This window comes from Trachypithecus francoisi, unplaced genomic scaffold, assembly GCF_009764315.1.
Source record: "Trachypithecus francoisi isolate TF-2019V2 unplaced genomic scaffold, Tfra_2.0 Lachesis_group17, whole genome shotgun sequence".
NCBI lineage: Eukaryota > Metazoa > Chordata > Mammalia > Primates > Cercopithecidae > Trachypithecus > Trachypithecus francoisi.
The window spans coordinates 11,351,589-11,379,215 of NW_022681462.1; the positions used below are offsets into that span (position 1 = coordinate 11,351,589).

A 27,627-nucleotide genomic window follows, 5' to 3' on the forward strand; every position below is an offset into this window, starting at 1 on the left:
TTTCAAATATTTCTTCTAGTCTGTGGCTTTTTTGTGTGTGTGGATGGGTGGGGGGATTGTTTTGGTATTTACCTTTTAAAATTTTATTAAAATACATATATAATCAAGATGGAGAACATTTCTATCACCCCAGAAAGTTCCTTTGTGATCCTTTACAATCAATCCCCACCCTCAAGCCCTAGGCAATGATTGAGGAGCTTTCTATCCTTACAAATTACTTTTGACCGTTCTAGAACTACACATAAGTAATACATAGTATGTACTTTCTTCTATTTCTAGCTTCTTTTGCTCAGAAGGATGTTTCTCAATATTCATCCATGATTCTGGACGTGTCTATGTAGTTCCTTCCTTTCTACTGATCAGCAAAATTCCACTATGTGAATATACCAGTTAATTCCAGTTGGAAGGCCTTCTGAATAAAGGCACACACATGAATAAATCTTTTGGCAGACATGTTTCCATTTCTCTTGGGTAAAAACTGAGGGCAAAAGAACTTCTTGGTCATATGGTAGGTAAATATTTAACTTTGTGATAAAGCAATTTGATACAGTTTGAATGTTTTGTTCCCCGCAAATCTCATGTTGAAACGTGACCTCCAATGTTGGAGGTGAGCCTAGTAGGAGGCATTTGGGTCATGGCAGCAGATCCCTCATGAATATTTTCATGCTGTCCTCATCATAGTGTGCGAGTTCTCACATTGACTTCAGATGAGACCTGGTTGTTTAGAAGGGAGTGGCACCCCTCAAATCCCCCGTTTCCACTTTCACCATGAGACCTCTGCTCCCCCTTCACATTCTGCAATGATTGTAAGCTCCCTGTGGCCCTCATTAGAAGCAGATGCTGGCACTATGCTTCTTGCACAACCTGCAGAACTGTGAGCCAAAATAAACCACTTTTGTTTATAAACTACCCAGCCTTAAGTATTTCTTTTTTTTTTTTTTTTTTTTTTTTTTGAGATGCAGTCTCACTCTGTTGCCCAGGATGGAGTGGAGTGGTGTGATCTTGGCTCACTGCAACCCCCACCTCTCGGGTTCAAGTGATTCTTCTCGTGCCTCAGCCTCCCAAGTAGCTGGGACGACAGGTGCCCGCCACCACACCCAGCTAATTTTTGTATTTTTAGTACCAACAGGGTTTCACCACATTGGCCAGGCTGGCCTCGAGCTGCTGACCTCAAGTGATCCACCTGTCTCGGCCTCCCAAAGTGCTGGGATTACAAGCGTGAGCCACTGCACCAGGCCATTCCTTTACAGCAACACAATAATGGACTAACACACAGTTCTCCCAAGTGATTATATTTTATGCTCCACAGCAAGATATGACAGTTCCAGCTCCACATTCTAATGTTAATCCTTGATAGTATCAGTCCTTAATTTTACTCATTTCAATAGATATGTAGTAGTACCTCACTGTGGTTTTAACTTACATTTACCAGATGACAAGAGATACTGTGAATGTACTTACTGGCCATTTCTTTTTTTCTTTTTAAACGGAGTATCACACTGTCATCCAGGCTGGAGTGCAGTGGCGTGATCTCAGCTCACTGCAACCTCCACTGCCCAGGTTCAAGCGATTTTCCTCCCTCAGCCTCCCAAGTAGCTGGGACTACAGGCGAGCACCACCATGCCCAGCTAATTTTTTTTTTTTTTTTTTTTTTTTTTTGCATTTTTAGTAGGGATGGGGTTTCACCATGTTGGCTAGGCTAATCTTGAACTCCTGACCTCAAGGGATCTGCCCACCTCAGCCTTCCAAAGTGCTAGGATTATAGGTGTGAGCCACCATGCCCAGCCCTTATTGACCATTTCTATATATCATCTTTTATGCAGTATCTGTTTGACACTTTTGCCCGTTTTTAAAGTGACTGTCTTACTGTGCTGGAGGAGGTCTTCTAGTACTAAAAACATTGTAATACAAGGTAGATTTGGAAAGCATTAACATATACTATCATTTTATTCTGTCTACAAAGGGTTGTGAAAAGAAAATAACCATTTTGTTCAATTTCTAACTCCATGCAGTAAAAAATAGGTAAAACACTAATTAAAGGAAAATTTGAGTTAAGAATAGTAACAATTTACAAATATGGCATCACATTCAGTCAGATGACTTCAATCTAACCTATTCCTTTCTCAACAACCACAATAGCACAGCAATAAGTCAAAGTAACTTAACCTAGACAATCATGTACAAAAAATATGTACAAATCAGTAAATTGATCCAAGATCCACAAGTTGTGTTTCCAAGTGCGTTCATGGCCTCAGCCTAAACCTAATCCATCAGGTTTACTTATAATGTACTGGCATCCCAAAACCCATTTACTAGGCCAGTATACGTTGATGATACCAACCAAACAAGAGGTTAAAGGCCTTTAAACTGCCAATTCTAAAACTGTTTTTACTTTCTTATTTTTTTCTTGCTTTACTCATTAATTCCCTACTACTCTTTACCTTCCTTCATCTTCCATTCTTTCAAGTCTGGTCAAGTCCTATTACTTTAAGATTGATTTAGACTTGAACAATGATTTCTCAAACTCACTCCTCTTTATTCCCTCCTACCCTTCCCTAACCCCAAGCAACCACTAACCTTCCTTCAGCCTGCAGATTTGCCTATTCTAGACATATCATATAAATGGAATCATATAATTCTATCTTTTATGATTTCCTATTACTTTTAGGTCCTATGATTTCTGAATATAAATTCTAATACAACCATATATTTTCTAAAATACAGAGCTTTAATTATTACATATTATTGCTATATTTTTTTTCCCCCACTGAATATCTCAATAGAACTGCAGGCTTTATTTATATTCATGATGCAGTATTTATAATAATTCCCTTGGGGGAAAAAAAAACTACCATATGGAAACTATTATGACAAAAACATTTAAGTACCAAATCTTAATTATTGATTCCTTTCAACAATGTAAGTTAAATTATTCTGGTTGTGAAGAATGTAATATATTTCACTTACTGTAGAGTCTTACCTTGACTAAGATGTTCATGGTAAATGGAAGCTAAATTGGGAAGATGTTGTTGGAGGTGAGACGTCAGTTCTGCATGTGAATTAATCTGAACTAGCTCCTCTTCACATCCAGATTCTTCACCATCAAAATCAGCCATATTTTTTTCTGATTTTGCACTGACCTGGGAGCTACTACAACTGACATCATCTGCACTTAGCATATCATCAACCATATGCCTACAAAACAGAGAAAAGCACAAAGTTAGTGATTACAAATGTAAATCTAATTTGTGAATCACAAAAAAATACCTCTCTTAGACCTATAAATACACTCAGAAACAAAGCTACATCTGCTTATTAACAATATGGAATGTTGAGAGCTTTACGAAACTGAAAACTTCACACCGTCAGTATTATTTAATAATTTTACAATACACACTCGTATTACCAGGCCTATTAACACACCTCATCAGAACAAATTCAAAGAACAATTTTAACAAGATCACTAATACTCACTATTTACATATTATTTTATACAAAGTCTATAAAATGTGAACTCATAAAACGTGGTTTTATACAACTGTAGAATCAAACCAAAAAAATTTTCAATTTAAAGCTGCAGTCTTGATGGACTTAATATTAATTAGGGAACTTCTAACTCAACAAACCCAAAGTAAGTATTCATTTCTAAAACACACTGTTATTGGACATAAAGACAAAATGATTTTAAAAAATCGAAAAATAACATGAAGTTCAGGGTTGATTTAGAGACTCAAAAGTAGTACCATTAATACACAGAATATGAGAAGAGCTAAAATGAAAAATTAAATCATTACATCTTGTGAGGTATAGAATGGGTACAGGTGTCAAAATTAAGATTTGCAGTGTACCAAACTGAATATACTGCACCTCAGTTTTGTAACAAAGTAATTCTTTGTCTTCATCATAAGCTGTGCTGGGGACAACTGTGAATGTTTCTTTTCTTTTTTTTTTTTTTTTTTTTTGAGATGGAGTCTTGCTCTTTCGCCCAGGCTGGAGTGCAGTGGCCGGATCTCAGCTCACTGCAAGCTCCGCCTCCCGGGTTTTACGCCATTCTCCTGCCTCAGCCTCCCGAGTAGCTGGGACTACAGGCGCCCGCCACCTCGCCCGGCTAGTTTTTTGTATTTTTAATAGAGACGGGGTTTCACCGTGTTAGCCACGATGGTCTCGATCTCCTGACCTCGTGATCCGCCCGTCTCGGCCTCCCAAAGTGCTAGGATTACAGGCTTGAGCCACCGCGCCCGGCCGAATGTTTCTATCTATAATGCCAGATAGTGAGCCAGTGGTTCTCAACTAGGGGTGAATTTAGGCCCTTGGGGGAAATCTAGAAATATCCAGAGATATTTTTGGATGTCAAAACTGAGGAGATGCTAGTGGCTCAGGATACTGGCAAACATTCTGCAATGCACAGGACAACATTAACATTGCTATAAATTCAAACCAAAAAAATATTCTGGCCCAAGGCTGGGCATGGTGGCTCACACCTGTAATCCCAGCACTTTGGGAGGCCGAGGCAGGCAGATCATTTGAGGTGAGCAGTTCAAGACCAGCCTGGTCAACATGGTGAAACCCTGTCTCTACTAAAAATACAAAAATTAGCTGGGGCATGGTGGCAGATGCCTATAATCCCAGCTACTCAGGAGGCTGAGGCAGGACAATCACTTGAACCCAGGAGGTGGAGGTTGCAGTGAGCCAAGATCGTGCCACTGCACTCCAGCCTCAACAACAGAGTGTGATACTGTTTCAAAAAAAAAAAAAAAGATTTTAATTATCTGGCCCAAAATGCCAATGATGCCAATCTTTAAAAAATAATTCCTTAAACTCAGATGCATCAGTGGTAAGAATTAAAAAGCAAAGGAAATAAAGAAGTAATACATATAGATATGTAGTTCACCTTAACTGAATTCTGGAAGATCTGACAAATTGTTGAGTATAGCAAAACTCAATCCGATAAAGGGCATATCCATGATTCACCATAAACTCACATACTATCACTTGTAACGACAATAATAAATATGCAGCTAACACTTAATGAGCACTTACTGTGTACCAATCACATTAGTTAGCCCAGGAAATCCTCACAATAAAACCATGAGATAGATACTATTGTTCCCATTTTATTTTTAGAGACAGAGTCTCATTCTATTGCCCAGGCTGGAGTGTAGTGGTGCAATCATAGCTCACTGCAGTCTTGATCTCCTGGACTCAAGCGATCCTTCCACCTCAGTCTCCCAATTATCTAGAACTACAGGTGTGCGCTACCATGCCTGGCGGGTTTTTAAAAATATTTTTGTAGAGACGGGCCCCCACTACATTGCCCAGGCTGATCTCAAACTCCTGGCCTCAAACGATCCTCCTGCCTTAGCCTCCAAAGCACTGGGATTATTCTCATTTTATAGAAGAAAAAAACAAAAAATTAATTATTTTGCCCATCATAATACCACCAGTAAGTGACAGAATCACATATTTGGTGTATTTCACAGATAACCAAAAAGTTTTATGCTAGAGCTTATCCTTTTAAATACCCTAAAATTAGGAGATGTGTAAAATTTCCCTTTCTTCATCACAATTTAGGCATGTTTCCATAAGTACTCATATCTTTTTTAGGCATTTACTACAAGAAGTTCAAAATCTAATCCTGTGCTATCCAATATAATACTGACTAGCCATATGTGACCATTACACACATAAAACACGCCAGGTCTAGGCTGGGTATAAGTGGCTCACGCCTGTAATCCCAGAGCTTTGGGCTGAGGTGAAAGGACCATCTGAGGTCTTGGGTTCAAGACCAGCCTGGGCAACATAGCAACACCCTGTCTGTATAAAAAAAAAAAATTAAGAATTAGCTAGGAGTGACAACGCACACCATAAGTCTCAAGTACTCAGAAAGCTGAGACAGGAGGATTGCTTGAGCCCAAAAGTTTGAGACTATGGTGAGCTATAATCACATCACTGCACCACAGCCTAGGTGACAAGAGTGAGACCCTCTCTCTCAATTAAAAAAAAAAAAAAGGCCAGGTGCAGTGGCTCACGCCTGTAATCCCAGCACTCTGGTAAGCTGAATCACAAGGTCAGGAGTTCGAGACCAGCCTGGCCAATATGGTGAAACCCCATCTCTACTAAAAATACAAAAATTAGCCAGGCATGGTACGGGGGGTACCTGTAGTCCCAGCTACTTGGGAGGCTGAGGCAGAAGAATTGTTTGAACCTGGGAAACGGAGGTTGCAGTGAGCTGAGATCGTGCCACTGCACTCCAGCCTGGACGACAGAGCAAGACTCCATCTCAAAACAAAAAACAAACAAACAGAAAAAACACAAAAAAAGGCCAGCATGGTGTACACCTGTGATCCCAGCACTTTGGGAGGCCAAGGCGGGCGGATCACCTGAGGTCACGAGTTCAAGATCACGTGACCACGTTGACCACAAGCTTGGTCAACATGGTTAAACCCCATCTCTATTAAAAATACAAAAAAATTAGCCAGGCACGGTGATGGGTGCCTATAATTCCAGCTCTCAGGAGGCTGAGGCACAAGAATTGAGAATTGCTTGAGCCTGGGAAGTGGAGGTTGCAGTGAGCCTAGATCGTGCCACTGCACTCCACCCTGGGTAACAGAGCGAGACTCTGTCTCAAAGAAAAGAAGAAGAAACTAAATAAATAAACATTTTAAAGAATTAAAAGGTGGCCGGTCTAAACTGAGAAGTGCTATAAGTATAAAACACGCACTAAATATTGAAGACTTGGTAAGAAAAAAAGGAAGGATATACGTTACTAATTTCTATACTTATTACACGTGGAAATGGCATTGCAGATATTATTGGTTTAATATGATTAAAATTACCAACCTAGTTTGTTGTTGTTGTTGTTGTTTTGTTTTTGAGTCTCACTCTTGCCCAGGCTAGAGTGCAGTGGCATGATCTCGGCTCACTGTAACCTCCACCTCCCAGGTTCAAGTGATTCTCCTGCCTCAGCCTCCCAAGTAGCTGAGATTACAGGCGTGCACCACCATGCCTGGCAAATTTGTCTATTTTTCGTAGAGATGGGGTTTCGCCATGTTGTTCAGGCTGGTCTCAAACTCCTGACCTCAAGTGATCCACCTGCCTGGCCTCCTAAAGTGCTGGGATTACAGGTGTGAGCCACCGCGCCTGGCCAACAACCTGCTTCATTTTGTGTTTTTAAATGTGCCCAATATAAAACTTGAAATTATCTATTTGTAGCTTACGTTTATACTTTGCACTATACTACTAACGAATAGCACTAATACAGAATAAATTGCATGAATAAACATAGGATATAATACTTCCCTAAAGGAAATATGAACTGAATATTTATTTTGAAGTAGGCTTACCCATCGTGGTGGTGGTGATGGTGGTGGTGGTGATGGTGATGCTGTGGACCAATAAATTGTCGACAATTAAATAATTCATTCCCAATAGTCTCCCCAAGGAAGTCCCCAGTTCGTGTGATACAAGACTCCTGAGACCCTTGTGCTATATGAGTAGCATTCATTTCCCCTGAAATATCGTGTTCTGGGTCTTCAGAGTGTGAACAAGCATCCAGCATTCGCATTCGATTATCTACTGATGGCAAGGATTCGGTGTTAAAAACCAGGTCCTTTCCTGTTCCGCTGCTTGTCCCATTTCTTTCTGACATGCCTTGGGAGTCCCCCAGGCAAATGCCTGCTTGACTCTCTAACTTTCTATTCCGAAGATCTGCACCACAACTGCTTTTGGGAGGATTATGACCATGTTCGTCATCTTCATCTTCTTCTTTGAGGGCTTCAATATCTGCAATGTCTTCTGACTGTACCTCACTGCCAGGGCTCCCAGCTGAATGGCTTGCATGGCTAGAATTGACCTCATTGCTAGATCCATCACTATGCCCACTGCTGCTACCAGGACCACTGCTTCCATCTTCACCACTGTTGGCAGTTTCGTCAGAACTTCCCTGCATGGATTCCTATATTTTGAAACAAACAGATTTAAATATTTAAACCAGTAAGAAAAAAGGTAACCAACATTAATAAACTATACTTTTTAAAAACGCTGTCAGTCTTGTTAGAATCCTTTGAACAATACAAAATGGAATTAAAAACTCAAAGGATGTCAAAAATATTATGTAAAGGAGAGGACAAGCCCAAACATGAATTATGTATATATACCCAATTCAAATGATAAACATGCCAGAAAGCCAAAAACGCCTTTAAAAGAAGAAAAACCTATTTTCGTACCTCTGTGTCTGAAAGTCGTTGTTGCACATGTTTGGTTCTATTAATAAGCTGCTCATCCATTTCAATGTCACTACCTCCACTTTGATGTGTATCGCTATTATCACTGCTTTGAGGACTAGCTGCAGGTGACCCTATATAAAATATATTTATTTTTACTTCTAATTTACATTAAGATGGACTTAACAAAATGACATTATCATCTGACTCCTTGACCTAGTTACCAAAGCTTTACGCTAAGTAGCCAAAAACAAAATCTCTAAATATGTTAACATTTGCTCATGATTTCTAAAAATGTAATAGATTTCAATTAAAAGTCAAGATGTTTATAGTTTTAAGAAAAATGGGTAACAGGAATATGTTAAAGGTTTACATCTCCTCAAAAAGAACTTTATGACTGATACAAATATATCATTATATAAAATCAATGAACTCGAGAAAAATCACTAAAACAAAACTAAGTCATGTTGCCATGAATTTCTAACGCTCAACTTACAAGGTGATGGAGCTGTTCTTCTGAGCTCTTCTTCCTCTGAAGGAAAAGGAAAAAACAAGAGAAAAACATTCTAAGTGACTGAGCTTCTTTGGGACAGTGTATCAGTTGTTTACATTATATAATCAACAAGATACAGGCAGAGAAACCTGCAATAAGGTCAAGTCTCCACCACCTGCAGTAGTTGTTGGGGGTGCCTGCACAGAAAAGCCTAAGAGAGGGGTAGTATACGTTGCCAGGAGACAAAAACTGAGTTCAAGTAACGTTTCAGAAAGCCCTTGAAAGCTATATACGTAAAAAAAAAAAAAAAAAAAAAAATAGCCACTGGCCGGGCGCAGTGGCTCACGCCTGTAACCCCAGCACTTTGGGAGGCCAAGGCAGGCGAATCAAGAGGTCTGGAGATCGAGACCATCCTGGCTAACATGATGAAACCTTGTCTCTACTAAAAATACAAAAAAATTAGCCAGGCGTGGTGGCAGGCGCCTCTAGTCCCAGCTACTCGGGAGGCTGAGGCAGGAGAATGACCTGAACCCAGAAGGCAGAGCTTGCATTGAGCCAAGATCACGCCACTGCACTCCAGCCTGGGCAACAGAGCAAGGCTCCATCTCAAAAAAAAAAAAAAAAAAACCCACAAACACCCGACACGGCAGAAAACTTTGAAGCAGAAAACACAAAAAGATAACTGAATCATTATGTTCCACTCTTAAATTTTTAAAACAAAACTTGTTTACAAAATGAAATCCCCAAAGCCTTTGTTTAAAAAAAAGATAATCAAAGCTGAGAAAAATCCAGTAACTACAAAGACTTTATCACTATCCTTCACTTAAAAGGTAAACCAAAACACGAACTAATCACAGTATTAATCCTTTTATGTGTACTCTTCCACCCATCCCACACTTATTTTAAAATAAAGATTGAACTGAATATATAAGCAAAAAACACTTCAAATCTGAGTGAGAAGCTCTCAACAATTTCCTTCAAAATACATGACACTACTAACCTTTCTTATTTCCAATGGGAATATTAGTATTTAATAAAGATGCAAAAGAACTCTGTTTAGATAACTGAGCCTTAGCTGCTAGTGCATTATTCCACAGTGCTTTAATTAACATGGATGCCAAGTACAATGTCTAAAAAAAGAGAGGGAGAGATTAAAGTTGGAGAATTCCAGGCAACACTAACAAATTTAATATCATTTTTGTCAAACTGAAATGCCAAGCCAATAAAATGAAAGTTAAATTATCTGAACCACAAAGAAATTTTCACTTTACGAGAAAAAAAAACCTATCATTACGTTTTGAATGTATTACCTGTTCAGTATGAACACTTGGCTCAAGAGCTGAGACCAGATTAAGCAGATGTCTAAGTGGTACCGGATCCAAGTTCTTGATGAGCGAAGGAAATAAGTCATGTATATACCGACTACAATGTTTCAACTAGAAAATCAAGTTAGAGAGAATGGTCAAAAATAATTGCCCAACACATGTAGATTACCTGATATAAAAACAGCTTGAAAGTCAAAAAGTTGGCCAGCACACTAATATTTTTTAATATAATGGTAAAACGCTAATTATCCAAGATGATGAACGGCAGTGCATAAAATAGCAAAAATAAATTCACCTAAACAGAAATAAACTTAACCAAACAAATGACAAGCTGAATTTCCTAATTACAAGAGGGAAGGCTGGGTGTGGTGGCTGATGCCTGTAATTCCAATACTTTGGGAGGTTGAGTTGGCAGGACAGCTTTAGCCCAGGAGTCTCAGATCAGCCTGGGCAACATAGCAAGACCTTACCTCTATAAAAAATACATTTTAAAATTAGTTGGGTGCTGAGGTACACACCTGTGGTCCCAGCTACATAGGCGGCTATGGTGGGAAGATCTCTTGATACCAAAGGAATTAATTTACATGTCATAATACAAAAATAAGTTAAATAGTAAATTAAAATACAAATAAGACAACAAATTACACTTAGGAGAAAAAAGTAAATTATCCCAGCTATGCCAGATTTCTATTAAATCTTTATAAAGTATTTATATAATGCTTTTATTTCACTGGAATACACAACAGAAACCCTGACAAAGATCTATGAAACAATAAACCATGAGATACAAAGACTTCTTTGTTATAATAAACACAAACATGTAAATTCATGAAGGACAATACAGTATTTATGAAGATATAAACACTAAATATTACATCATGTAAAATAAAAGCATTTTACAGCCATCAAGTGGCTAACTACTAAATCAAGATAAGGTAATAAACAGAAGATTAGACAAGTAATTTCCAATTTGAGGGCTGTCAAATGTAAAGTTTCCTACTTTTAATACATAAAAAGTCTATTAAAATATAGATTTTATTCAAAAACACTGATTTTTATATTTTGTAGGCATACACATGAATTCTCTTCTGCTGCTTCTCCTTCAGGGTAAATATGCACAACCTAATACTGAAATATAAGGTGAAATACATGTAAGAAAACCTAATACTGGAGGAATTCTATCTTGGTGAGGTTTCTTATAAATTACACCATGTGCTTCTACTACTATTTACTTTAACATCATTAGATATTCATTTAAAAAAACAATGGTAGTACTTCAATACTACAAACAGTATTTGATTTTAAGGAGAAGTGAATACCAGTAAGTTTAACACTTTCACAGGTCTTGACTAAGAATGTTAATTTAAATATAGTATTAAATAACATTACAGATTAAAATATACAGGTTAAGTATCCCCTATCTGAAATGCTTGGAAGCAGAAGTGTTTCAGATTTTGGATTTTTCCACACTTTGAAGTATCTGCATTATATACTTACCAGTTGAAGATCTCTTAATTCAAAACTCCAAAATCTGAAATGTTCCAATGAGTACTTCCTTTGAGCACCATGTTGGCACTCAGATCTCAAACTTTGTAGCAGTTCAAATTTTAGAGTTTTGGATTAGGAATTCTCGATCTGTACTAACAGTTTTCTCTACTTTTTGCCAACAAGTAACTCATATATACTTTTTCTACTTAAAACATGATAAAAACACATATATGCATATGTTTTTATATATATGTATGTATATAAACCACATTATATATTACACATAATGTATAATAAACTTCTGATTTTCTGCCAATTTAACCATTAATATAATGAAATTTCCATAATATACTTAATTTTGATAATCAAATATCTTGTTGGGGTTTTGAGGGATTAATCTGCCACTTGGTTATTTTTGTTTTGTTTTGTTTTATATAGAGAGATGAAGTCTCATGATATTGCCCAGTCTAATTTTAAAATGCCTAAGCTCAAGTGATCCTCTTGCCTCAGCCTCCTCAAGTGTTGAAATTACAGGAATGAAGCACTGAGCTTATTTTTAAGTAACAAGATCCTTGAGAAAAAAAAAAACATCATAAAATCCTGTAACTGAGGGAAAAAAAAAAAACCCACTCTTTCAAACGTGTACATTATTTAATTCCAAAATACAGAAAAAGTATTATTAAGAATGCGTGGTGGTGGCAGCAGCAGAGGAGGAGAAAGAGGACAAAGAGGAGGAGGATAAGGAGGATGAAGAAACAAAGGATGACGAAGAAGACAAAGAAGACAGATGAAAACAAAGACGATGAAGATAAAACAGAAAAGGATATCAGGGAAGATGGGAGAATAGAAAACGCCAGGAATCTATTTCTATACTAAGACAAAAAAAAAAAAAAAAGAATCAGATGTAAGTATCCTGGAACTCTAGAGTCAATCTGAATTTCTACACTTACCAATTTCAGCCTCCAATGCCATAGCTGCTACTGCTACCCATTTCTGACACGCATATTCCCAACCTGCCCATGCAATGACAGGCAGCTATGGAGACAGCAATACAGGTTTCTGGTACAGTTTCTGGACACAGGTGGGCAATAAGAACCACGTCCCCCAACATTAAGATTCTCTGTTCTGACAGCTAGCTGACTGCTAATTCTGACTGATAAGGTGCAGGCACTGAGGCTGGCTGCCATTGTTTCAACACAAACCACCTGAAATGATTACTAGAGGTCTTGGAGTTGCACTTGTTTTTTGGGGAACAAAACCAAAAAGGAAACAACAAGAAGTCCACAGAAAATACACCTGAAGTCCACCTGTTGCACTTCCTAGATGATTTTTTTTTTTTGAGACAGTCTTGCTCTGTCAACCAGGCTGTAGTGCAGTGGTGCGATCTCAGCTCACTGCAAACAGCACCTCCCAGGTTCAAGTGATTCTCCTGCCTCAGCCTCTTGAGTAGCTGGGACCATAGGCGTGTGCCACCACACCCAGCTAGTTTTGTGGGGCTTTTTGTTTTGTTTTTGTATTTTTAGTGAAGACGGGGTTTCGCCATGTTGGCCAGGCTCGTCTTGAACTTCTGACCTCAAGTGATCCACCTGCCTCGGCCTCCCAAAGTGCTACAATTACAGGTGTGAGCCACCATGCCCAGCCACTAGACAAAGATTTTAAATAACTTTATCTCAAAGATAATAAAAGAGTAAAGACAGGAAAACAATGCATGAACAAAATGAGAGTATCAGCAAAGGAACAGAAATTATAAAAAGGAATCAAAAAAATTATGGAAATGAAAAGCACAAGAACAGAAATGAACAATACACTTCACTACACGAGGATTCAAAGGCAGCTCTGAGCAAGCAGAAAAAAGAATCAGCATACCTGAAAGTAGGACAACTGAAATTATCAAGTCTGAGGAAAAGAAGAAAAATGAATAGCCTAAAGGACCTGTGGGATACCATGAAGCAGAGCAACACATTCATTTTGGAAATCCTAGAATGCAAAGAAAAATGGAAAGACAGAATACTTAAATAATAACTAAATACAACCCAATTTGATGAAAGATATGAATCTACAAATCCAAGATGTTCAACACACTCCAAGAAGGATACACTCAAAAAGACCTCTATCAATACACAATGCAATCAGAATACAGGAAGCCAAAGACGAAAATCTCAAAAACCACAAGTAACTTGTCACATACAAGAGATCCTCAATAAGATTATCAGCGAATTACTCTTCCAAAAACTTAAGAGGCCAGAAGCAATGAGTTGATATATTCAAAGGGCTAAAATAAAGATCTTGCAATAAGAATTCTAAATTCAGCAAAACTGTCCTTCAAAAATTAGGGCTGAAATTAAGACATTCACAGAAAAAAGCTGAAGGAGTTTATGACACTTATACCTGCCCCATGAAAATTGCTAAAAGGCAGTTTCCCAGTGTGCTTCCAGCCACTAAATGGGAGAAAAGGACACAAGATGGTAGCAGCCACAAACTCTAGCTCCAGCCTCCTACCGCTGCTCAATGACCTGGTTAGCACTGGGGCAGCCAGAGCTGAAATGACCTGGCTGAGATAGCCTGAGTTGAAAGGGTGGCTCTTTTTTCACAGCCAGCCAAATGACTCAGAAAACCTAGGATGCTTGAGGAAAAAGTGTTCACTATGTTGGGTTGGGCAACATGTGGAGGAACTGAAAGCCTGGAGCCTAGGCCCAGGAATTGAGGGAATGTGAGGCTGGGGCTCAGAGGTGCTCACACTGAGGCAGACCCTTGGGTGATCAGCTAGTTGCCAGAGTGCTTCAAGGACCCTGGCCCCAAGCTCACCTCCAACTCCTGAGTACTTGGTGCTCTTGTGGAGCACCATACCAAGCCCCATGCTATTTAAGTTTGCTGGGACCAGCCCAATCTCAAGAGCCCCACATCCCTCTGTTGTTGCTGTATCCCCCATGCGGCACCTGTCTTGTCTCCTGCAGGACAGGCACTCCCCGAGGAGAGGGACAGCAGCAATGAACTATCTCTATGTTCTCTGACCAGCATGAAACCAGCACAAATAGGTATTAGTAATTGTTGGAAAGAACCCTTTTCATGTGTTCAAAAGTTCTGGAGAATAACGGAATGATTTAATTTGGTCTTTGAGTAGGGTACAAGATGAATAAATATGAATTGTCTTGTAAAAAGAAAAAAAACGAGACAAATGCTAACAAGAGTCCTTCCAGTTGAAATAAGATATCTGATAAATACATAGGCAATTATTACAGACAGTATGGAAATTTTAGTTTATAACTCTACTTTTTATTTTTCACATGATTTAAAAAACAAATACAAAGAATTATTATTAACCTGCCTTACTGGGCACACAATATACCAAGTTGCAATTTGTGACAGCAGTAATAAAAATGGAGGGATGGAGTTATTAGGAGCAGAGTTTTTACATGGCATTGAAGTTAAGCTGGTATAAATTGAAATTAGACTGTTATACCTTTAGGATGTTAAATGTAATCTCCATATTAAATACAAAAGAAAATTAAAAGGAAATCAAGCTGTTTCACTACAAAAAAAAAAAAAAAACGAACAACAACAAAAAAAACCCACCACCACCAAAACAACTAAACATACAAAAAAGGCAGTAATGGAAGAAAGGAGGGAGAAAACCACTATAAGACATAGAGAAAAGAAAAGGCAAAATAACACAAGTCTGTCTCTCTTTATGAGTATTTTAAATGCAAATGGTTTAACTCTCCAATCAAAAGAAAAAGAGAGAATTGATATTTTTCAAAAACTTGATCCAATTGTCTTTAAGAGGTTTGTTTTATATCCAAAGACACAAAAAGGTTGAATGTGAAAGGACAGAAAAAGATATTCCATGCAAATAGCAAGCAAAAGCAAGCTGGGCTGGCTATACTAATACCAAATAAGATACAATCCAAATTGTAAAAAGGTTACCAGAAAAAACAAATGGAATTATCATTTAATCCAGTAATATGATTCCCAGGTATATGTCTAAAAGAATTCAAAGCAAGATCTCAGAGAGGTATCTGTACTCCCATGATCACTACAGCGTTATTCCTAACAGCCAGGATGTAGAAGCAGCCCAAATGTCCATCAACAGATGAATGAATTAAAAAAAAAAAAAAAAGTGCTACAGGCCAGGCATGGTGGCTCATGCCTGTAATCCCAGCACTTTGGGAGGCCAAGGCAGGTGGATCACTTGAGCCCAGGAGCTCAAGACTAGCCGGGTCAACATGGCAAAACCCTGTCTCTACTAAAAAAATACAAAACTTAGCCAGGCATGGTGGGCATGTTCCCATAGTCCCATCTACTTCAGAGGCTGAAGTGGGAGGATGGCTTAAGCCTGGAAGGTCAAGGTTGCAGTGAGCCATAATTGTGCCACAGCACTCCAGCCTGAGTGAAAGAACAAGACCGTGTCTCAAAGAAAATTTGGAGAGTGTGCGCGCGCACGTGCGCAAAGCAGTATTATTCATCCTTAAAAAGGAAGAACATGCTGACACATGCCACAACACAGATGCATGTTGAAGAGATTAGGCTGAGTGAAATAAGCCAGTCACAAAAGGACAAATATTTAATGATTCCACTTATATCAGAAACCTAGAGTACTCAAAATCATGGAAACACAACGCAGAATAGAGGTTACCCAAGGCTGATGAGAGAGGGAAATGAGGAGAGTTGTTGTTCAGTGGGTATAGAGTTTCAGTTTTGCAATGTAAGTTCTAGAGATCTATTACACAATGTGAATAGACTTAACACTAGTGAACTACACACTTAAAAATGATCAAAGGGGATAAACTGCATTTTTTCAAACCACAGTTTAAAATGTTTTCATACGTTTACCAAAGATAAAGAAAAACTTTAGTAATAAAAGATTCAAAATACCAAGAAGATATGATCATAAACATTATGAAGACTGGAAGAAATAGAGAAATAAAAAGTTCCACAATAATAGTTGGAGACTTCAATATCCAATTTTCAATAAAGAGAATAACCATAAACAAGGACATAGAGAATCTGAATAACACAATAAGCCAAACAGACCTAGGAGGCATATACAGAACACTTCATACAACAGCAGCAGAAAACACATTTTTCTCAAGTACATGTGGGACATGTTCCAAAATAGAATGAATGCTAGACCACAAGTCTCAACAGATATTAAAATACAGATAATCATACTAAAATATTTCTCTACCCACAGCAGGAAGAAGCTAAAAATCAATACCAGAAGGAAAACTGGAAAGCTCACAAATTTGTAGAAATTAACACATTCAAACAGCCAAAGGATCAAAAAAGGAATCATAAGGGAAATTAGAAAATATTTACAGATAAAATACAACAAAAAATAGAATGCAGAAAGAACAACGTTCAGAGGAAAATTTATACATGAAAACTTATGTTTACAAATGTAAATGTGAATTTTTAAAAAAATCTCAATTCAACAACCAAACTTCACAACTTAGGGAAGGAACTACAAGAGAAATAATTAAACCTAAAGCTAGTAGAAGGAAGACAATGATCAGAGATAAATAAAATAAAGAATATGAAAATAGTAGAGAAAGCTGGTCAGATGCAGTTCATGCCTGTTGTAATACTCTCAATTTGAGAGGCCAAGGAGGGAAGACTGTTTTACACCAGAAGTTCAAGACCAACCTGAGCAACACAGTGAAATCCTTTCTCTACAAAAAATATTTAAAAATTAGCCAGAAGTGGTGCCACAAGCCTGTAGTCCTAGCTCCTTGAGAGGCTAAGGCAGAAGGACTGCCTGAGCCCAGGAGGTTAAGATTACAGCACTGCACTCCAGCTTGGGCAACAGAGCAAGAAATTCTCTCTTTAAAAAACTGTAAGAATGGGCCAGGCACGGTGGCTCACCTCTGTAATCCCAGCACTTTGGGAGGTCAAGGCAGGTGGATCACATGAGATTGTGAGTTTGAGACCAGCCTGGCTAACATGGCGAAATCCTGTCTCTACTAAAAATGCAAAAAATTTGCTGGGTGTGGTGGCACATGACTGTAGTCCCAGCTACTCAGGAGGCTGAGACAGGAGAATCATTTGAACCTGGGATGCAGAAGCTGCAGTGAACCAAGATCGCACCGAGGCACTCCAGCCTGGGCAAGACAGACAGATATTCCGTCTCAAAAAAAAAAGAATGTTAATAGAGAAAACTAACAAAACGAAAGGAGGGTTTGTTAAAGGACTTTATAAATGACAAACCTTTAGTTAGACTATGGGGAAAAAAAAGACAAAGAACTAAAAGCTGCAATGAAAATGAGGGCATTCATACTAAACTTACAGTTCTAAAAAAATTATGAGATATTATAACTAATTGTACACCAGAAAATTAGACAACCTGTAAGACTCCTTTCATGATAAAAACTCTCAGAAAACTAAAAGAAAAAAAATCCTCAACATGACAAGGGGTACTTATAAAAGACCCACAGGCAATATCATACTCAATGATGAATGACATATTTCTCCCTAAGATCAGAACAAGACAAGGATGCCCATATTTACCACTGCTACTTAACACTGTACTGAACTTCTAGCCAGAGCTATTAGACAAAAGAATGAAAGGCATCCAAATGAGAAAGGAAGATGTAAAACTATCTCTGACTGCAAATGACATAATCATATATATAGAAAATCCTAAAGAATCCACAGAAGAACTACTAAGCTGAGAAGCAAATTCACAAAGTTGCAAGGAACAAGGTCAAAATGCAAAAATCAGCTATATTTCTACACACTAGAAATGAACAATCTGAAAAGAAAATTAAGAAAGTAACAGAATTTTCAATAGTGTGTAAAAGAATACTTAGAAACAAATCTAACCAAAGAAGGTAAAGTTTTGTATACTGAAGACTACAAAACACTGCTAAAATAAATTAAAAACCTAAATAAAGAGAAAGACATTCATGTTAATGGATAGGAAGACTTATATTGTTAAGATATTAATATTGCCTCCAAAGTGATCCACAGAGTCAATGCAATACCTATTCTTTTTTTATTTTTTTTTTAATTTTTTTGAGACAGAGTCTCGCTCTGTGGCCCAGGCTGGAGTGCAGTGGCCGGATCTCAGCTCACTGCAAGCTCCGCCTCCCGGGTTCACGCCATTCTCCTGCCTCAGCCTCCCGAGTAGCTGGGACTACAGGCGCCCGCCACCTCGCCCGGCTAGTTTTTTTTTTTTTTTTTTTTTTTTTTTAGTAGAGACGGTGTTTCACCATGTTAGCCAGGATGGTCTCGATCTCCTGACCTCGTGATCCGCCCGCCTCGGCCTCCCAAAGTGCTGGGATTACAGGCTTGAGCCACCACGCCCGGCAATACCTACTCTTTTTTACAAAACTAGAAAAGCTGGTCCTCAAATTCATACAGAATTGCAAGGGACTCTAAATAGCCAAGAGTCTGAAAATGACTTTGAAACCTGCAAAAAGGAAAAAAAGAAAAAACAAAAAGGAACAGTAGTAATTAAACAGTATGGTACTGACGTAAGGACACACATGTAGGCCAATGGAGTAGAATGAAGATCCCAAAAATAAACCTTCACATGAAAAGGGTCAACTGACTTTCAATCAAGGTTTCCAAGACCATTTAATGGGGGAAAGGACAGTTTTTTCAACAAATGGTGTTAGGAAAACTGAATATTTACATGTAAAAAGAATAAAGTTTAATCTTTACCTTACACCATATATAACAACTCAAAGCACATCAAATACTTAAACTTAAAAGAAAAATCTTTTAAAAAACCCTTAGAAGACAAAGGTAAGGATTGTAATCTTCATGACATTGGATTTTAAAATTATTTCATGGGTATGACACCAAAAATAGTCAACAATAACAAAGATATGTTAGACTTCATCAAAATTTAAAACTTTCGTGCATCAAAGGACACTAAAAGAATGAAAATAAACAATAGATCACACAGCAAAAAATAAAGAAGCATCTGACAAAATTCAACATCCATTCATAATATAAACGCTCAAAAGAACAGGCATAGAAGGAACTTACCTCAACATAAGAGAGGCCATATATGAAAAGCCCACAGTTTTGTTTTCGGTTTTTTTGGGGGGGGACAGAGTCTCGCTCTGTCACGCAGCCTAATGTGCAGTGGTGCGATCTCGGCTCACTGCAACCTCTGCCTCCCAGGTTCAAGCAGTTCTCCTCCCAAGTAGCCTCCCAAGTAGCTGGGACTACAGGCGCCCACCACCACACCCAGCTAATTTTTGTATTTTTAGTAGATATGGGGTTTCACTATGTTGGCCAGGCTGATCCCAAACTCCTGACTTCGTGATCCACCTGCCTCGGATTCCCAAAATGCTGGGATAACAGGTGTTAGCCAGGATGCCTGACCCGCTTTTCTTTCATATATAAAGCACATAAATAATAGCATAATCAATAGGGAAAAACTGAAAGCTTTTCCTCTAAGATCTGGGACAGGCAAGGACGCTCCAGTATCCACACTCCTATTCAATTTAATACTGAAATTCCAAGAGAGGACTTAAGGAATAAAAGGACTCCACATAGAAAACAGGAAGAAAAATTATCTTTTTACAAATGATCATATATATGTAGAAAAACTTTACGACTCCACAACAATAAAAAACTGTTAGAACTAATAGTGAATACAGTAGAGTTGCTGGATCCAAATTAACATACAAAAATCAGTGGCATTTCTAAGCACAAACAGGCTATCTGAAAAGACAATTAAGAAAACAGTCCCATTTACCACAGCAACAAAAGCATTTTATAATATTTAGAAATAAACTTAGCCAAATAAGTAAAAGAGTTGTACATTGAAAATTATAAAACACTGAAGGAAATTAAGGAAGACACAGATAAATAAAAAGACATTCCAGCATTCATGCACTGAAAGAAAACTACCATTAAAAGTCCATACTACCCAAAGTGATCTATAGAGTCGACACAATCCCTATCAAAATCTCAATGGCAGTCTTTTGTTTCAAGACAGGGTATCACTTTGTCAGCCAGGCTGGAGTACAGTGGCACGATCTTGGCTCATTGCAGCCTCAACGTCCCGGGCCCAAGCAATCCTCCACCTTGGCCTCCCAAGTAGCTGGGACTACAGGGATGTACCACCATGTCCAACTAGTTTTTAGTATTTTTGGTAGAGACAGGGTTTCAGCATGTTGCCCAGGCTAGACGCGAACTTCTGAGCTCAAGCTATCCACCCTCCTTGGCCTGCCCAAAGTGCTGAGATTAATGGGCGTGCTCTACCACACCCGGCCTCAAAGACATCCCTTACAAAAATAGAAAAAACAATCCTAAAATTCATGCAGAACCACAAGAGGCCCCAAATAGCAAAAAACAATCTTGAGTAAGAATACAGCTGGAGGTATCACACTTTTTAATTCCAAAATACACTACATGACTACAGTAAGCAAAACAATATGAGCCAGGTGCAGTGGCTCACACATGTAATCTCAACATTCTGGGAGGCTGAGGCAGGAGGACTGCTTGAGGCCAGAAGTTTGAGACCTGCCTGGGCAACAGAGCAAGACCCAGTCTCTACAAAACAACTTAAAAAAATTAAAAATTAGCTGGGCATGGTGGCATGCTCTTGTAGTCCTAGCTATTTTGAGAAGCTGAGGCAGGAAGATCACCTCAGTGCAGGAAGTTGAGGCTGCAATGAGCTATAACTGAACCACTGCACTCCAACCTGGACAACAGAGCAAGACCCTGTACATTAAAAATATATATTACGGCCGGGCGCGGTGGCTCAAGCCTGTAATCCCAGCACTTTGGGAGGCCGAGACGGGCGGATCACGAGGTCAGGAGATCGAGACCATCCTGGCTAACACGGTGAAACCCCGTCTCTACTAAAAAATACAAAAAATTAGCCAGGCGAGGTGGCAGGCGTCTGTGGTCCCAGCTACTTGGGAGGCTGAGGCAGGAGAATGGCGTGAACCCGGGAGGCGGAGCTTGCAGTGAGCTGAGATCCGGCCACTGCACTCCAGCCTGGGCCACAGAGCGAGACTCTGTCTCAAAAAAAAAAAAAAAATACATATACATACACACATATATACACACATATATACGTATATATACACATATATACGTATATATACACGTATATATATACATATATACATATATACACACACATATATATTATATATGGTACTGGCATAAAAATAGACATATGAATCCACAGAACGAATAAAAACCCCAGAAATAAATCCATGCATCTACAATCAACTGATCTTCCAGAAGTATGCCAAGAACATGTGATAGGGAAAGGACAGTCCCTTCAACAAAAGGTGATGGAAAAACCTGATATCCACATACAGAATGACATTGGATCCTTATCTTATACCACATACAAAATGAACTCAAAATGAATTAAAAACTTCAAAGTACATTTAAGACCTGAAATTGTAAAACTACTAGAAGGTGACACAGGTAAAAAGCTTCTTGACAATGGTCTAGGAAATAATTTTTTTGACAGGAACTATTAGCATAGGCAACATAAGCCAAAATATACAATTGAGATTTTATCAAAACTAACAAGCTTCTGCACAGCAAAGGCAACAATCAGAGTGAAAAGGCAACCTACAGAATGGAAGAAAATATTTACAAATCATGTATTTGATTAGGGGTTAATATTCAGAATATTTAAGAAACTCGTACAACTTAATAGCAAAAAAATAAAAATAAAAAATAAAAAAATAACCCTATGTAGCACAAAGAAAATAGACATTTCTCAAAAGACGACATACAAATAGCCAACAGGTATAAAAGCTGCTCAATATTACTAATCATGAGAGAAACGCAAATCAAAAGCATGAGATATTATCTCACACCTACATTGTAACAGCTATTATCAAAAGGACAAAAGACAAATGTTAGCAAGAACGTGGAAAATGGGAATCCTTACACACTGTTGGTGGGAATGAAAACTGGTACAGTCATTTCTGAAAGCAATATAGATGTTCCTCAAAAAATTAAACAGAACTATCTTATGTTATGATCCACAATTCCACTTTGGATATATATCCAAAGGAAATGCAATCACTATCTCAGAGATATCTTCACTCTCACATTCACTGCAGCATTATTCCCAAGAGCCAAGCTATGGAAAAAAACTAAACATCTTTCCACTGATGAAAAAACACAATGTGGTGTACATATACATACACACACAGGGATATTATCCAGCTTTTAAAGAGGAGGAAATCCTTCCATTTTTGACAACATGACTGACCCTAGAAAACACTATGCTAGGTGAAATAAAGCAGACAAAGAAAGATAGATACTGCATAGTCTCACATGACGAATTTAAAGTAGTCAAAGCAGCAGAGAATACAGGACAGAGAACTAAGTTGACATCGGTAAAAGGGTATAAAATTTAAGCTCTCCAAAATGAGTAAATTCTGGAGATCTCACATACAGCAATGTGACTATAGTTAACAATACTTTATTGCATACTTGAAAGAAAATGGTAACTATGTGAGGTAATATATGTGAATTAGCTTGATTGCAGTGATTATTTCAACTATGCACATTAAAACATCAAGTTGTACACCCTGAATACGTAATTTTTATATTTATATAGTATTTCAATATTGGCCTATATCTCAATTTAAAAAGATAAACAGACTTAGAGAAATTATATGCAAATTATATAACTGATTTAAAATATTAATATCCAGAATATTTTTTATAAAACTCAAAAGAAAACCAAACAAAACTCAATCAAAAATGGGCAAAAGACATGAACAGACATTTCTCCAAAGCAAATATGCAAACAGCCAAAGAGCACAGGCAAGCATGTTCAATATAATTAATCATCAGGAAAATGCAAATAAAAAACACAATGAGATACAAATTCACACCTACTAGGATACCTGAATTTTTTTTTCAAATGGGAAGTAACAAGTATTGGCAAGGATGTGGAGAAACCAGAACCCTCTGGTATCGCTGGTGAGAATGTAAAATGGTGCAGCTGCTGTGCAAAACAATTTGGTGGCTTCTCAAAAAGTTAAACACAGAATTACCATGTGATCCACACATCCTACTCCTAGGTATACAGTTCTGTGTGGCTTAAGGATAGGGATACGTTCTGAGAAATGCCCTCTTGTGAACATAAGAGTATACTTACACAAAAGATGGTAAAGTCTACTACACACTTAGGCTACATGCTATAGTTTATTGCTACTGTACAGCATGTTACTGTACTGAATACTGTAGGCAACTGTAACTCAATGGTAAGTTTTTGTGTATGTAAACACAGAAAAAGTAATTTGTTGCACTATACTAGGACAGCTATCACAATGTCACCAGGCGACAGGAATTATAATAAGCTCCATTATAATCTTATGGGACCATAGTTGTGTATGTATGTGCTCTGTTGACTGAAACATGCTTATACAATGCATGACTGTACATACAAAACAACTGAAAGCAGGAGATTGAAAACATATTTGTAAACCCATGTTCACAGCAGCATTGCTCATAATATCCAAAAGGTGGAAACAACCCAAACATCCACTGATGGATGAATAAAATGCTGTATATACATATAGTGGAATATTAGTCATAAAACGAATGAAGTTGTAATGTATGCTATGACATAGACTGACTTTGGAAACATGTTAGCAAAGTAAGCCACACAGAGGAAGACAAATATTCTGATTCCACTTATATGAGGTACCTAGAAAAGGCAAACTCATGGAAACAGAAGACAACAGAATGTAAAACAGCTGAACGTGGTGGCTCACACCTATAATCCCTGCACTTTGGGAGACCAAGGCAGGTGAATGGCTTGAGCCCAAACACTGGAGACCAGCCTGAGCAATACAACAAGACCCCATCTCTACATAAAATACAAAAATTAGGTAGGCATGCTTTAGTCCCAGCTACTCAGGAGCCTGAGGCTGGAGGGTCACTTGAGCCCAGGAGTTCTGAGGCTGCAGCAGTGAGCTGTAATTGCGCTACTGCATCCAGCACGAGTGATACAGCAAGATGCTGCCTCCAAAAAACCAAAGTAAAATAGAAGAAACCAGGGGCTGAAAGGAAGGAAATTAAGAGTTGTTGTTTTATAGGTACCAACTTGTTACTGGTGATGAAAATGTTTTTGCATACAGACAGTGGTAACAGTTACATAACATTATGAATATTTTTAATCCCACTGACTTGTACACTTATAAATGGTGAAAATGGTAAATTTTATGTTATGCATATTTTACCACAATATAAAATAAAAGGAAAATACAAGAAAAAGAACATATATACTAAAAGCCTTCGACCAAGGCCAGGTGCGGTGGCTCATGCCTATTATCCCAGCACTTTGGGAGGTCGAGGCAGGTAGATCACTTGAGGTCAGGAGTTTGAGACCAGCCTGGTTGACATGATGAAACCCTGTCTCTATTAAAAACACAAAAATTACCCAATGTGGTGGTGCACATCTGTAAGCCCAGTTACTCGGGAGGCTGAGGTACAAGTATTGCTTGAGCTCGGGAGGCTCAAAGAAAATTAAAGTTCCCATCAGACACGAAACTTACAAATTTCTGAAAGATTAAAATGACTGGGAATATCTTTTTATTTATTTATTTGTTTGAGACATAGTCTCACTTTGTTGTCCAGGCTGGGGTACAATGGCGTGATCTTGGCTCACTGCAACCTCTGCCTCCCGGGTTCAAGCAATTCTCCTGCCTCAGTCTCCTGAGTAGCTGGGATTACAGGCATGCGTCTCCATGCCTGGCTAATTTTTGTAGTTTTAGTAGAGATGGGGTTTCATCATGTTGGTCAGGCTGGTCTTGAACTGCTGACCTCATGATCTGCCCATGTTGGCCTCCCAAAGTGCTGGGATTACAGGCGTGAGCCACCATGCCCAGCCTGAGAATACCATTTTAAAATGTAATAGGTAAAGAAAGTTGTAGCTCAGAGTAAGCTGTAAGAAAGCTATAGAGGAGGTAGGTGAGACAACCTTCCCAATATAACTGAGAAAGATTCTGGGCTCAGAGTAACAGATATGATGGACAGAAGGAAGAAACATGGAGATGGAGATGGGACTTAAATGAAGTTCTCTATAAAGAATGATTCTTTCTCTCAGCCATCCGTCAGTCAGAAAAACACGAGGAGCCAACATACAGGTAACCCATCCACCAGAGATCTTCCCTGGGGGAGAATACTATATAAAGTAATTGCAAGTAAATATAGATACTGGTACCACTGTACATTCTCTCATTTAGAGTCCTACAACCTGAAATGAAAGCTTGATGAGACAAACGAGAAAAGTACAAGTAGTTATGCCTCCAATACTATTCCCCAAGAAGTTGCCAGACGAGAGTTCCATTTGAGAGACAGCACTATTAGAAAAGTATTGTATGAAACTCCAAAGTATATACAACATATATCTAGTTGTCTTGTAGAAATATGAATGTGGCCAGGTGTGGTGGCTCACACCTACAATCCCTGCACTTTGGGAGCACAAGGTGGGAGAATTGCTTGAGCTCAGGAGTTCGAGACCAGTCTGGGCAACAAGGCGAAGTCTCGTCTCTGCAAAAAACACAAAAATTAGCCAGGCATGGTGGTGTGCATCTGTAGTCCCAGCTACTCAGGAGGCTGAGGTGGGACAATAATTTCAGCCCAGGAGGCAGAAGCTACGGCAACTCAAGACTGCACCACCGTACTCTAGCCTTGGCAACAGAACAAACAGCAAAGGCATATGAAGAGACCCACAACATAAAAAATCCAGTACACACAAGATATATGAATATGTAATAGAGGAAGAAATAATCCCTCCTAGTAACAGTTCCTGAAAGGGCAAGAAGGAATAAGATTCAAATTATGAAACGTAATATAGAAACAACTATTGCAGTGGTCAGACTATAACTCAAGTATAGTTATAACTTCACATGCTAGCAGTATGCAACAATGTCTTACAAGGCAATAATAAAATAAGTTTAGAAACGCGTGCGTGCGCGCGCGCGCGCACACACACACACACACACACACACACACACACAATTAGCCAGGTGGTGGCTCGTGTCTGTAGTTTCAGCTACTTGAAAAGTTCACTTGAGCCCAGAAGTTCAAGGCTGCAATGAGCTAATTACACCACTGGCTCCAGCCTAGGTGAGAGCTGGAGACTCCATCTCAAACAAGCAAACAATGTTAGACACGGGAAGCCAAAGAAAACACATTGAAAACCTACCGCAAAAAAGCTAAGAATTCAGTGAAGGCTCAAGGCACAAATCATTAGTAATGAAAAATATTTTAATTATATATATATATCTATATCTCCATCACTAAATATAATAAAAGAAATAGCAACATAATGGAAGAAATTAAATACAGTTGAAGAAATCACAATTTATAATAGCAATAAAAAAACAAATTCCTAAGATTAAGCAGAGCACGAAATAAAAATCTATATACAAATAACTTTGAGACTGTGAATAATGCAAAAGAAAAAAGAAAAGGAGTATCACACTTTGGACAGGAAGACAGAACTTCAGTTCTCAAATTAATCATCATTAACACAATGAAAACATTTTACGTCAATGCTAAAATTCACATGAAGAAATAAGTAAGATAGAAAAGTTATGACAATAATGAGGAAGGACTAGTCATCTCAGGCATTTTAAAATATTACAAAGATACAAGTAAAAATAAAGAAAAAAATAGTATAAACTCAACGAACATGTTCTTAAAGGACCAGAAATTAAATATTTTAGGATTATGGGTGACAGGGTCTCTGTTATGATTACTAAACTCTGCTGTTGTGCTGTGGAAGACACCAAGGACAATAAGTAAAAAAAATGGGCACGTCAGGCAGGGTGCAATGGCTCACACCTGTAATGCCAGTAGTTTGGGAGGCCAAGAGAGAAGGATTATGAGGTTAAGAGATTGAGACCATCCTGGCCAACATGGTGAAACTTTGTCTCTACTAAAAATACAAAAATTAGCTGGGCAGTGGTGTGTGCCTGTAATCCCAGCGACTTGAGAGGCTGAGGCAGGAGAATTCCTTGAACCTGAGAGGTGGACGTTGCAGTGAGCCAAGATCATGTCACAGAACTCCAGCCTAGGCGACACAGCAAGACTCCATCTCAGAAAAAAAAAAAAAAAGAAGAAGAATGGGCATGTCTGTGTA

General features: G+C 38.4%; 1 protein-coding gene across 5 annotated transcripts in view; it reads right to left on the minus strand.

Moving 5' to 3' along the window:
* Nucleotides 1-27,627, minus strand: part of USP34 (ubiquitin specific peptidase 34) — a 288,549-nt gene that overhangs the window by 158,843 nt on the left and 102,079 nt on the right. For all 5 annotated transcript variants that reach the window (XR_004443955.1, XR_004443956.1, XM_033239152.1 and 2 more), the window contains exons 11-16: nucleotides 10,026-10,151; nucleotides 9,716-9,845; nucleotides 8,719-8,754; nucleotides 8,226-8,356; nucleotides 7,344-7,954; nucleotides 2,981-3,195 (exon numbers count right to left, since the gene is read on the minus strand). Coding sequence is in view for 3 of the 5 variants with exons in the window: in XM_033239152.1 (XP_033095043.1) it covers nucleotides 2,981-3,195; nucleotides 7,344-7,954; nucleotides 8,226-8,356; nucleotides 8,719-8,754; nucleotides 9,716-9,845; nucleotides 10,026-10,151 (1,249 nt within the window). In the remaining 2 variants the exon portion in view is untranslated. The remainder of the gene's footprint in view (nucleotides 1-2,980; nucleotides 3,196-7,343; nucleotides 7,955-8,225; nucleotides 8,357-8,718; nucleotides 8,755-9,715; nucleotides 9,846-10,025; nucleotides 10,152-27,627) is intronic.